The sequence below is a fragment of the Schistocerca nitens genome, chromosome 3 (genome assembly GCF_023898315.1).
Source record: "Schistocerca nitens isolate TAMUIC-IGC-003100 chromosome 3, iqSchNite1.1, whole genome shotgun sequence".
Lineage (NCBI taxonomy): Eukaryota > Metazoa > Arthropoda > Insecta > Orthoptera > Acrididae > Schistocerca > Schistocerca nitens.
The window spans coordinates 753,684,720-753,699,164 of NC_064616.1; the positions used below are offsets into that span (position 1 = coordinate 753,684,720).

Consider the following 14,445-nt stretch of genomic DNA (forward strand, 5'->3'; position numbering starts at 1 on the left):
AGAGCCAATCAGCTTAGTATCTTTGTATGATCGGCTATCAGCTATGTACGTATGGAATTTTTGTAGGTAACGGGTGTACACCTAAATCCCTTCTTAACAGATAAACATTTACTGTACTTTTGTCTTCCATTCACAGATGTGATACAGCTACAGAGTTACGCATACCTGTCTTTCCACCACCTTCAAGACTTTCTTCTCCTTCACCCGGGGGTAGTCAGTGTGAGTCTCCAGCACCTTTAATATTAACAGCAGAGGAGATGGTACAGCTGGAACAAATGAAGAAAATGATGCCTATGGAACCTGCACAGGCCAAACCTGTACCTGATGGTAAGTTGATAAAATGTATATATGAAAATACTTGAATGTCAATCACATAAATTGAATAAGGATATATATTGTACTTTGTTCAAGAAATTGTAGGCACAAATGAAACAAAATCATGTCATTAAGTTTTAATATAGGTAAGAAATTTTTAAAATTATGTAGTATCGTGCTCTGTAACAGATAATTTTTATTTGCAATAGGAAGAAAGATAATAAGGTAAACTGTAAAAAACACTTGAGATGATAGAGTATATCTTGTTAAAAGTTAAAACCTACATACCAAACTATCCTTTCCAGTTTCATTTTACTAACATCCAGAAGACTGGTAAAGAGTGCTGAAAAATCCCGAACATTTATGCACTTTACAGGGTAAAAATCAGAATTGGTATACATCAAAAATCATGTTGAGTGATGGAACCTCTTGAAACACTAACCATAAGTACTTTTAAATAATAATAATAATAATAATAATAATAATGACACAATTTTAAAAATTTTGTTATCTGCCAAAGAAATTATACTTGGTATGTTATGCCTCTCATACAAAAGATGGCGTAAGTGGTTAGTAAGTGAAGATACTATGCTATGTGGACTACAATTCACTTTTTTGGGATAGCCATGTAATAAAGCTTACTGTTGCTCTAAACAAAGTTGATGTTGTGACATGTGTTGTCTCTGATGATATCAAACCAGTAGTCAGAATGAGTTTCAGTCTCTAAGAAAATAAAGCAAACTAAGCAAGAGGAGAGAGGTTGGATGAATTTATGAATCAAAGACAGTTTTATCCTAGACTAAAATAAAAACAAACCAGAACAAAATATTTAATAAAGTAGGAACACATGCACTAATGAAGTATCAGCTAGGGACAGAGCAAAAATAGCAATTGGAGAACTTAAGTGTGATTTAGGAATGAGTCCGTCACTCTTTTAGACTTAACTGTATTGAAAATTTGTGGCAGGAGAAAGCTGTAAGTTGTAAACCCTAGTCTTTTTCATTTAAAGGCAGTGGTCTCGATATTTACTATTTAAGAACGCTTCGCAGACTGACTTGAAAGCTTCAATGTGCTGTTATTTCTCTCCTTCCTTTCTGAACTTCATGGATGTAACTTAACCCCTGTCAGATCAACACATTCTGGAGATTGATACATTCAATGGAATAGCTTTTGGTATTACAAGAGTTTGTTGTAGTGTGTGTGTGCTAAACAATTTTAAACTGTTTAACATTGTCAATATTTATTGAGAAGTAACAGGCTGATTGTTGTAACTGCCATGAAGTTGACATTATGTGTTATGTATACTGCATCTTATTATCAGATGTGCTAACAGTAAGTACTGCATCATTGGACATCGGAGCTTTGAAGAAGTATTGGTGCTTTATGGTGGTTGATTGGGTGAGAGGCTTACATGCCTGGATGGCTCATGTGGAAGGTCATTGTGAAGTATTGCTAAAATCTGATACTATCATGTTCTCATAGTTCTTTGGCAGCTTTTTCTCTGACTATCAAATTTGCCAGTGGCATATTTAATGGCATTGCAGCTATAAGCACTTCTTAAATATACATAAAATATAATCCGATAAAATTTTATTTTATCTTTAATGAGTCTTTGTTAGTAATGCTTCATAGTCTTGTGGCACAAAAATAAAATAAAATATAACTTTCGGTAGTTTAGCCAAGATGAAGGGAATGCTTGATTGAAAACTGTGTCACAGCTAATGAATCATGTATATGCATTTATGACATTCGCATGATGCAACAGAGTAGACCTACATACTAAACTGAAGGAAGGAATCCGTAGACCGCCAACACTATCATAAAATAGTGTTAACTAGCTGTGATATAACCAAACTCTGATGAATAATTGCAATTGCTGTGCTTCACCTTTTCAAGCAATGTTAAATTTTTGACTAGAATTGTTTTTAAAGTGCTATTAACATGTAAGTGCAAAACCATAGAAGTTTTGCATTACATATATTATTTTCTCATTGCCAGAAGCAGAGTTTCAAAAGTCATTTATACTGCATGTAATGTGCTCTTTGAGAATGATTGTATCAGCTTTCTGTGAGATTGTAAACAACCTGGTTTTCATGATAAGGCTCTTCACGCATTTTTTTTATACATAACTAGATCACAGTAACCAGTCTCTTACTTTTAACTAATAAGCTTCATAGTTAGGTGCTTCGTACTTAATGTATCCTGAAAATTTTGTAGCTACATAATTTGAACTTCCTCTGTGTGACTCCTTCTGTATGCCATTTTTCCATCATATTATTTGTTTCCCTTTGTAACCACCAGAACTTTTCCTCACTTCACATAAGTCTACGATTTCTGAGTCTCTCATTGTTTCACTTATATATTCGTAGAGGCAGATACTTATGTGCGTGCTGACTGCTGCACTTACCTTTCAGTTCTATCCAAACCTCATTACTCCATTTCATTGATTAGCTCCCATATTTTGCTAATCTGCAGCTTGTGGTTAATGGCTAGCGTTGCTGCCCCTGGATCTTGGGGTCCTGGATTCAAATCCTGGCTTGCTCGGGGATTTTCTCCACTCAGGGATTGGGTGCCCGACTGTGAAAAGTTTGGGAGTTTGTACAGGCACTGATAACCCTGCTGTTGAGTGCCCCACAAGCCAAATCTTCATCATCATAGTCATATTTATTTTGTGTCTACTGTAGACCACTTCTTTGCACTCTTTGAAGGTACAGTGTATTAGGGATCAATAAATCATAATTTTGTGTTCCCAGAAATCTTATTAACTTTTTGGCATTTGTGAAAGACCATTATATTATTTGCTTTTGTTTTTCCACTTGATAAGCATGAACGAAATAATACTAGTGAAAAATTATGAAGGAACACTCTGAAGCAATGGTTTCACATGAATGAACTTTGTTCAGATGTTATGCATGGTGTATGTTACACTTCTAGTGTATTGTTTAGCTTCATCTGTCTGCCACATAATCCTGAAATTGTACATAGGGGCGATCATTGAGGTCCCAAGGGACATCTTGAAAGACAGTATTTTTTGATGCTTACACTTCCTGTTGGAATCGGTCCGGAAATATTGATGATGATGCAGACTGGACCAAGTAACTGGTACATCATGTCCTGCAAATGCTTGGTAGGTGACTGCTCTGTGAATAATGCCAGCTGATATAATTGACAAAAATCTATGAAGAGTCCAATGCATCAAACGAGATGTACATACATGAGCATTTTCCTGTTAGAAGAACATGTAGCTTCCTGATACCATGTATTTGTTGCCCTTCTATTCACAAACAATTACCACTGACATTAATGTGGAATCTACACTCATCAGTAAAACATCTCTCATCATTTGTCCTTCTTGTTGCATGCTTTAATATACTGTAGAAGGCATGCAGAGTGGTGATGGATCATGAGAGGTAGCATGAAACATAATACCCTAGCTTGTAGCAAAGACACAGCAAATGGTTCCTGATGGCGTTATCCAAGATTCTGCATACATCATTTGTGTGCTGCAGTTGCCATATGGTCAGCAATGATTCCTCATGAGTTGTGCCAATCTGAGCATGCTGCTGCCACCATGAATCTGGACAACAAGCGTATATGACTTTCTGAAATGTGGAATCAACAGTACCTGCTGACACCCTAAATCCATTGTTTCTCTGCAAGGACCATACACCCTCCTGCATTGCTCTCAGGGAAGGAAGGAAGGGCGAAGGGAAGGAAGATTAGAATTTAATGCCCCATCAACATTGAAGTCATTAGAGATGTAGCACAAGCTCAGAATGTTTCATGGATGGGGAAGGAAATTGGCCATGCTCTGTCAAAGGCCTGCATGCCTGGAGCAATTAAGGGAAATCACGGAAAACTAAAACAGAATGGCCAGATACCGATTTGGACCAGCATCCTCCCAGATGCAAGTCCAATCTGCTGACCACTGTGCCACCACGCTTGGCCATTGCTCTCAGTACAATTTCACTGAAATTCAGTTAATTTGAGGAATTGCTCTTATTGACACCATCCTCTCATGTATACTATGTTTATTAACTCAGTATGTTGCTTGAATCAACATATCACTCTTTTAGAAAGTAAAATAAAATTATTATGCATCACATTTTCATGCTTAATATGTAGTTCTCACTCAGCACACAGCATGGATCTTTGAAGCATTGTCTGTCAGTGGTCCATGCAAACATTAGTATGGTATTTCCATGTCATTTTGCTGGAGGTTTTAATTTTTTTATTTAATGCTAGTGTATAAACAGCAATAGATGAAAACATGGGTCTTACGTTTTCTCGGTGAATGATTGATTTCTGGGTGATTTAGCATGGGTTTACTGCTTTCTGTAAATTTTCTTGGCCATTGTTTATTATGGTATTCTACTCTGAACCTAGAACTGGATGGGTGAGATTGAAGGAATAAACATGCATAATTGTAAACCTTTTTATACATATTCAGTGCCATTATGTAGCAGCACTATGAAGTATAACATATCACTCACACATTTGATTACTTTAAATTCACAGAACTACAAAGAGGATGGTGGCGTATCACAGACAAGGATCAGTTACAGACAATCTTAGATAACTTGCATACTAGAGGTGTCCGTGAACGTGAACTCAAGAGGGTAGTTGGGAAATATATGGAACATGCACTGGAATCTTGTGGGAAGGTAAGAACTATTTGTACCAGCTTTTAATGTTTTCATGTATTATCTTATTTATGCTCATTTTATTGTGTGTTACTTATTTACAAGGATCGTTCAGAAAGTAAATAATGTTTTTTCTACAGATATTTTTATTTGATATAACTAAACAAAAATGTATTTTACGTATGATTTGGTACCAAGGCCACTTTTCTGTATAGTCACCATACAAATTTGGCAGTTGTCATACCATTTTGCCAGCTTTGCATGCTCAGTTGCGACCATGTTACTGAACCACTGAGTAATGGCTTCTTTAAGTTTATCATCACTTCCATAGCATTGTCCACCCAAAAAATCTTTTAATTCGGGAAGTAAGTGGTAATAACATGGGGCTAAGTCTGGACTGTATGGCAAATATTGAAACATTTCCCACTGAAACCACTGGAGCAAGTCATGTGTCACTCCTGTTGCATGTAGATGTGTGTTATCATGAAAGAGAATGACTCCATCGGTTAGCATTCTGTGCCAGTTGTTTTGAATGGCACGGCAAAGTCATTGAAGCATCTGACAGTAGGCTGCTGCATTTAAGGTCTCACCTCTAAGCATTTAGTCAATGAGCAGGACACTCTTACTCTCCTAAAACACCATGGCCATAATCCTTCTGGTGATCAAAATTTATTTTGCTTGTTTTGGTTTCATTGGGGCTTACGAATGATGCCATTCCACTGATTGGCTCTTTGTTTCTAGTGTGAAATGTGATATCCAAGTCTCATCACCAGTGACAATGCAATTCAAAAATTCATCACCATCCTTTTCATAGCGAATGAGAAATGTCATTGCAACTGTCATTTGTTTGATTTTATATTCATCTGTCAAAATTCAAGGAACCAACCTAGCACACACTTTTTAAAAGGCCAGATCTGCACTAACAACCTCATACAACAACACAGTTCTTGAAATGTCTGGAGAGAATGAGTGCAGTGCTGTAATTGTGAAACACATATCTTCGAGGATTTTTGTCTCGATCCTTGCTTTGAGTCAATCAGTCACCTCTGAGGGCTGGCCCGAGTGATCTCTGTTGTGAGCATTCTTCCGACCGCCATTAAACATGATAAAAACTTCCAAACTTATGCTTTGTTCATCACATTACCATACACCACAGTCATCTGTCTATAAATTTTGATGGGTCAGATGTTTTGCGCATTTAAAAAATGGATAACACTGCACACCTCACACTGGCGAGATTGTCTATTTTGTCAAACATTTTAAAATTACATAGCTAAGCAGTAAGCAACTGTATTGGATCGTAGCTGCCGCCAAACTGAAGCAGATGAGTTCCAATGTCATTGATTGGTCCGGTGGTGTCAGTGGTTGTGGTGGTGGTGATTGGGGGGGTGGGGGGGGGACGAAGTCACATGTGAAAACAAAATGTTCTTTACTTTCTGAACGACCCATGTATCTAAAGTTGTCTTTTTTAGTCCCTTTCATTTACAGTAATTAACTGGATAAAATCGTGGATGCTACATATGGTGATCACTTAGTGATTGTACTCTGGGCTACTCATGTTGCTTTATAGTTACTAAAAACCACAGTTATTCATAGGATCATCTTTGATATATATATATACGAGGGCAGTTCAATAAGTAATGCAACACATTTTTTTTCTGAAACAGGGGTTGTTTTATTCAGCATTGAAATACACCAGGTTATTCCCCAATCTTTTAGCTACACAACACTATTTTTCAACGTAATCTCCATTCAATGCTACGGTCTTACGCCACCTTGAAATGAGGGCCTGTATGCCTGTACGGTACCATTCCACTGGTCGATGTCGGAGCCAACGTCGTACTGCATCAATAACTTCTTCATCATCCGCGTAGTGCGTCCCACGGATTGTGTCCTTCATTGGGCCAAACATATGGAAATCCGACGGTGCAAGATCGGGGCTGTAGGGTGCATGAGGAAGAACAGTCCACTGAAGTTTTGTGAGCTCCTCTCGGGTGCGAAGACTTGTGTGAGGTCTTGCATTGTCATGAAGAAGAAGAAGTTCGTTCTGATTTTTGTGCCTAAGAACACGCTAAAGTCGTTTCTTCAATTTCTGAAGAGTAGCACAATACACTTCAGAGTTCATCGTTTGACCATGGGGAAGGACATCGAACAGAATAACCCCTTCAGCATCCCAGAAGACTGTAACCATGACTTCACCGGCTGAGGGTATGGCTTTAAACTTTTTCTTGGTAGGGGAGTGGGTGTGGCGCCACTCCATTGATTGCCATTTTGTTTCAGGTTCGAAGTGATGAATCCATGTTCCATCGCCTGTAACAATCTTTGACAAGAAATTGTCACCCTCAGCCACATGACGAGCAAGCAATTCCGCACAGATGGTTCTCCTTTGCTCTTTATGGTGTTCGGTCAGACAACGAGGGACCCAGCGGGAACAAACCTTTGAATATCCCAACTGGTGAACAATTGTGACAGCACTACCAACAGAGATGTCAAGTTGAGCACTGAGTTGTTTGATGGTGATCCGTCGATCATCTCGAACGAGTGTGTTCGCACGCTCCGCCATTGCAGGAGTCACAGCTGTGCACGGCCGGCCCGCACGCGGGAGATCAGACAGTCTTGCTTGACCTTGCGGCGATGATGATACACGCTTTGCCCAACGACTCACCGTGCTTTTGTCCACTGCCAGATCACCGTAGACATTCTGCAAGCGCCTATGAATATCTGAGATGCCCTGGTTTTCCACCAAAAGAAACTCGATCACTGCCCGTTGTTTGCAACGCACATCCGTTACAGACGCCATTTTAACAGCTCCGTACAGTGCTGCCACCTGTCGGAAGTCAATGAAACTATACGAGACGAAGCGGGAATGTTTTAAAATATTCCACAAGAAATTTCCGGTTTTTTCAACCAAAATTTGCCGAGAAAAAAAATGTGTTGCATTTCTTATTGAACTGCCCTATATATATACAGGGTGGTCCCGAATTCATGGTACAAACTTTAATGGTAGGTACAGGACATTGTAACAAGGATTTATTGTATAGGAATGTATAGTCGCAGGTGACGCGGTGAGGCGTAAACAGGGGAAAGAGAAATGGAGTGATCGGTTGGTGTCACTGCCGGTAGAGGGCAGTAGATGAACATGATGTATCGCAGTAGGGACAAGCGCCATTCACAATTGTGCTGCCGTAGACGATGGGTGACTTTACGTATGCAGAAAAAGCAGACATGCATTACATGTACGGCCGTGCAAATGGTAACGCCAGAGCTGCGTTACGAATGTATCGCGCGGAGTATCCTAATCGACGAATGCCGGATCATAGAATTTTTCAACGGTTACATCGTCAACTTTGTGAAACAGGTACGTTCGACGTCAACAGACATGACGCTGGTCGATTAAGAGCTGTACGCACTCCAAGACTGGAAGAACGCATCTTGAACATAGTGGCTGATAGACCCGAGTCAAGCACAAGAACTGTTGCGCGTGACGTACATGTGAGTCATCAGACTGTATGCAGAGTGTTAAATGAAAATCGCTTACACCCCTTCCATTTTCAAATAGTACAAGCATTGAATCCGGCAGATTATCCTCTTCGCGTGAACTTCTGCCAGTGGTTGTTGCAGCAATGTGCGTTGCAGCCGGATTTCGTAGGTCATGTGCTATTTACAGATGAAGCGACATTTTCACGCGAGGGTGTCTTTAATGCGCACAATTCCCATGTGTGGGCAACAGATAATCCACATGCAACGCGTCCACATGCGTATCAACAACGTTTCGGTATTAATGTGTGGGCTGGTATTGTGAACGACTTTTTGATTGGGCCATACTTACTACCCACGCGACTCTGTGGCGAAAGCTATCTTATTTTTCTGCAAGAAGTGTTACCAGAACTGCTGCAAGATGTTCCGCTCGCCATTCGTAACCGCATGTGGTTTCAGCACGATGGAGCGCCAGCACACTTCAGCACTGCTGTACGGAATTACCTGAATGCCACGTTTGGTGCTAGATGGATTGGGCGTGGTGGACCAGTCCCTTGGCCACCCCGATCTCCTGATTTCTCTTGCCTCGATTACTTTTTATGGGGACATCTTAAGAGCCTTGTTTATGAGACTCCAGTTGACTCAGATGAGGATCTCGTTGCTCGCATATCTGTAGCTGCTGCAGGTGTGCGTGAAATACCAGGCATCTTTGAACGTGTACGCCAATCGCTGCACCGACGCTGTCAAGCATGTATCGCTCATGGTGGACGCAATTTTGAACACTTACTGTAAACATGACACTTGTCAACAACGATTTCAATAAAATCTTTCGTTTTCCTTTCGGCCGTTATTTCCCCTGTTTACGCCTCACCGCGTCACCTGGGACTATACATTCCTATACAATATATCCTTGTTACAATGTCCTGCACCTACCATTAAAGTTTGTACCATGAATTCGGGACCACCCTGTATATATATATATATATATATATATATATATATATATATATCCTTAAAACAGTCATACCTTATGCCCAAGAGCCACTCTGTTTTAGTAATCGTGCATAGGCTGTTGTTTTGATTCCTTTTGAGCCTTGAAAACAAATGAATAAAGCTCAATATATGATTAAGCGTAACAGCTATATCAGAGCTACGGCAACAGTTACATAGAAGAGCTTGTTAGGCAATTTGATATAATGTTCCAAAGTTAAGTGTAGTTTTCTTAATTCATTTCTGTAATGATAGTGAATCATACAATTGTTGTACTTCTTCTGTATATGGTTAGAGGTTACATGTATGTTTCTTGAGTTTCAACATTTTATAGATAGGGAACAGCAACTTTAGCTTAAATTCCTTAAAGTGTTCATTAATGGTTCTGTCAGCAATTGCAGTATTTATTGGGTGACTAGTTTCGAACCTTACAGGTTCATTTTCAAGCCTGGCCTACTGAGGCTGCACTGACAGCGCCTGATCTTAATAATAAAGATTGTGTGGCAACACATGCTCTAAAATATTTGCAGGATGAATGCCACAATCCACACATGCCTGTTACCAAGTTTGAGTTTGACAACACACACACACTCTTTGGCTGTTTTTGTGTCTTGAGATCTGTCCAACTTCCTCTCAAGGCTGCCTCTGGGAAAAGTTCAACTGAAAAAACAAAACTTTATCTTGAGAGACTCAAACTTACAATCCCAAAGACCAATTAACATTTCTCTTCACTTAGTTTTATAGCATTCACAACAAGCAGTTAATTTCATTACCTGGTCAGAAGTAACTAGACACTTATTAATGGGCATTAGTATGAGGTATGTCCACCCTTTGGCTTTATGATAGCTTGAACTCTACCAGGGAGACTTTCAGTGAGGGTTCTGAATGTCTATGGAAGAATGGCAGTCCATTCTTCCTCAAGAGTCGAAACCAGACAAGGTAGTGGTGCTGGATGCTGGGCTCTGGAGAGAAGTTTACTTTCTAACTCACCTGAAATGTGTTCCGTTGAGTACAGGTTGGGACTGTTCAGGCTCGTCCATTTCAGGAATGTTATTGTCCACAGGCCATTGCCCCACAAATGCAGCTTTAGACAGAGTGCATTGTCATGCAGATACAAGCAAACTTTATCTTTGAATAGTTCCCCTATGCAGTACACAATGCTGCAAAATGTCTTCATATCCTTCCACATTTAGTGTTTTCTTAAACACCATGAGGGGACCACATCCTAACCTTGAAAAACAGTCCTGTATCATAACACCAGCTCATACGTACTTCACTCTTGGCACTATACATGGCAGCAGAGAACATTCTCCAGGCATTCACCAAACAAAAGCCCTTGGATTTCTTACTCAGGTGACATTCAGTGACTAGTATATGTTTGAAGGCACTGATCTCTCCTGACTGACCCATTTCGGTGTCACCGCTTCTGTACTGCCAACTGTCACATTTTATGCTGGGGTCCACCTTTCATACCATCTAGCACTCAGTTCCACATTACATAGGGGTGTCCCTGTACTTTGGATCAGGAAGGGTATTTCCTATTACATAAATGCCTGTAAATAGCTCCAAGAGAAAAAATCTAGACAATTTAGGTGTGAGTAAATATGACAGGCTGTCTATTGCTGCTCACAGTAGAGCTACTGCATTGAACAGTGTGCTGCATAGGTTAAATACAAGACTGATATCCAGGATAAGCTAATCTGAGTCCACAATTTTTTATTACAAAGTTCCATAAAATTTCAGTTTCAGTTTCTACTTGAAGACACACAAATTGATGATGACAGTAGCCAAAACTATAATGTATTGAATTAAAACTGTGATCTCAATGGTGCATTATAATAAAAAGATGCAAAATATTATCTCAGATTCTTACTCAGATTTTTTTTTCAGTTGATCTGTGTACACTCTGATAATTCTCAATTGAAATTTCTGTGATTTTCCGAAATTGCTCCAAACAAATAATGAGATAGTTTCTTGAATAGTTACATGACCAACCACCTTATGGTAGAGTGGTTCCTGCCTCCATTTGCAATACAAGCATTAACAGTGGAACATTAAAGAAATTTTTTTGCCCACTATTATATTTACTGCCCTTGTTTAGGTTACTGCCACTTTTCCCAAGGAGGTTGGAGAGGACTATTCTATTTTAAAATGAAATCAAAAAATCATTGTAATTACTGTGTTATGTGATAGTGTTTCTCTTACTAACTTTTAATCCATGATCTTTATGTTCAAAACATCGGTCATCACTTTTAACAGCACAGTTTCACTAATGAGCATAAAATTAGACACCTTCCTAGTAGAATGTAGGTACCTTTTACCATATTGATTGCAGTGGGTGGGGGGGGTGGGGGGGGGGGGTTGGGAGAGGGCAGTGGAGGGAAGAGATTTGGCCATTGTCTGTTCATCTGGTCAGAACAGCATCCAAGGCAGTTACAGTGCTCTTGACAGAATCCCAGAAGTACTCAACAATAGTGAGGTGTGATGACTTCAGTGACCAGCTAAGTACTCTTGTGTTGGTGCAGTGTTCATTGAAAGAGTTTGACATAATTTGTATTCTTGGAATTGTGTGTTGATGCCATACCATGTTGTTTATATGGGTCACAAGTACTGTTCTCTACGTGAATAGGCAGATGCATTTTATCAGCAAGTATCTCCCTGTGGAATGTTCCCTAAAGGAATAATGACAAACATACCAGGTATCCAATCTCATCTTATATAAACACTTCCCATATGAAGATATTGCCACCACCCTGTCTACTTTTTGTGCAGTCATACCATCTTGAGTCCCGGTGACTTCTTCTGTTGCAACAAGCATCTTGTGGCAGTGTTTATGTGATTATGCTAGTTTCTCTTTGCTGTCATCCATATTTAATATAGATACCTATATGGCTCAGTGACACAGAAGATGTAGACATTATTTAAAGAATAAAAATAAATTCTATATTAAACTTCCTGGCAGATTAAAGCTGTGTGCCGGACAGAGACTCAAACTCAAGACCTTTCCATTTTGCGGGCAAGTGCTCTACCATCAGAGCTTCCCAAGCACAACTCAACACTTTAGCATCCAGTGCATGTTTCCATCAAAGCAGGGCAACTTGAAACAGGAACTATGTGGAAACATTGCCTTTGCCATTCAGCATGTCAACAATGGCTTTCCCTATCCACTGCAGTCTGAAGTGTTTGTTGTTTCTGGATAATGGAATTGGTGTAATGACATGTGTGATGCTAGTCAAACTGCCACCAAATTGTGTCAAAGCATTGATAAAGACTTCCACACTGCAGCATTCATAGCCATTGCATAGTGTGATCACTGTGGTTGGTCTAGTTCCAGCTTGTCATTGCGAGTAGCCCCATTCTATCCACTGTTGTAACACGAAGCTGTGTATAAGCCCATTCTAACTAATTTTCATGCTAATGTTGTGCTTTTTGATACAGATAATAATACTAGTATTTTATTTCACATTTGAACATCATTTGACTGCCCTTTATTGAGCTTGGTATAACAGTAAACATTTTGGTCATACATTCCTGAAATTTGGAATCATTCAGTCCATTCGTTTAGGGTGTTGCAATGTTCACAAATAATAGTGTAGTGATTATGATTTCCAAAAAAAAAATATTCATCCTTGCCTGATGATGTTTCATGATACTTGTGAGTTGAATACAAATACACATTTACCATGTGAGAAATGCCACTTGACAGTGAAATATGATCTGTGCAGTTTGTTTGGGCTTTCGTGCCTAGGGGCCTCAAGTGCCACACCTCCAAACCTCATAGATATGTGTTACATTTGATTGCATCAAAAACATGCTTGTTATATATTTCTGTAGGACCCAACTACATTACTATTCAGTTAGTAGCCTGTACAGTAGTTTATCTGTTCGTTGTATATTTATATTTTAAAAGTCATTAACATGATAGAGTATCATAGAATTTATGTAACTACAGATGAGCGGACACAACATCCTTTGGCCTGGACACACATTCCCAATTATATCAATCCACATAAGTAAATAATTTTGTGTCATCTACCCAAAAAACTGGCAAATATATTTTCAATGAATGTTGTGAACATGGTTAGTCATGCAGTTTGAGATATTCAGTACTTGATTTCTAATTTTTCTGTTGATAAGCTCTCTGTTTTTGTCATCAATAAGTATTCTCTCTTATTTTGTTCTAGTCATTTTTATTGCTTGTGTTTTTAAATTTCTTCACTGAAGCACTAGTTCCTAGAGGTCTTCTTAACGTGTGAAATTTATTGAGTAAACACAATTCATTATTACGCATGACACATTTTACCTAGTTGCATAACCATCTACCTGTGATTTAGAAAAGTTTCATTCTTGGACTATGACTTGGCTGGTCATAGTTGGTTATTGTATGAATTAGCTTTTTTGTGGGCGATGGTGTTGTTGCTAATGACTTTGTAAGAGTTGCAGTTCTGTCTGTTATGTATGCTGCATACCTACCACCTTTGTATATTATACTCTGTAAATAACCTTGTTATCATTCTTTGTCCACCCCTGGTAGCTGAATGCTCAGTGTGATGGATTGTCAATTCTCTGGGCCCAGGTTTGATTTCCAGCTGGGTTGGGAAATATTCTCCGCCCAGAGACTGGGTGTTGTGCTGTCCTCATCATCATCCTATCATCCTCATCGACTGCAGGTCGCTGAAGTGGCGTCAAATAGAAAGGCCGTCACCCAGTTAACTGCCTGCCCGACGGGGGGGCGGGGGGGGGGGGGGGGGGGCTAACCATATGATTAAATAAATGAATTATTCTGCTTTTGTCCATATAGATTTTACATTGCAAAAATATGTTAAACTTCTGACTTTCTTGTTTGTAATGGTTATTACACTATTCACATTTAGCCTTATCAGATTCCATGGTACTTCTTACATTCACTTTTATCTTAATTAAATACCTTAAAATATTGATTTACGAATTTTTTTATGAACCTCATCATAATATGAAGATAGCATCTATTCTTTCGGACATGTCCGAAAGAACAGATGCG

General features: G+C 39.2%; 1 protein-coding gene across 1 annotated transcript in view; it reads left to right on the forward strand.

Moving 5' to 3' along the window:
* Nucleotides 1-14,445, forward strand: part of LOC126249416 (bromodomain adjacent to zinc finger domain protein 2B-like) — a 352,537-nt gene that overhangs the window by 254,236 nt on the left and 83,856 nt on the right. The window contains exons 28-29 of the mRNA XM_049951070.1: nucleotides 137-327; nucleotides 4,834-4,979. Of these exons, the coding sequence (XP_049807027.1) occupies nucleotides 137-327; nucleotides 4,834-4,979 (337 nt within the window). The remainder of the gene's footprint in view (nucleotides 1-136; nucleotides 328-4,833; nucleotides 4,980-14,445) is intronic.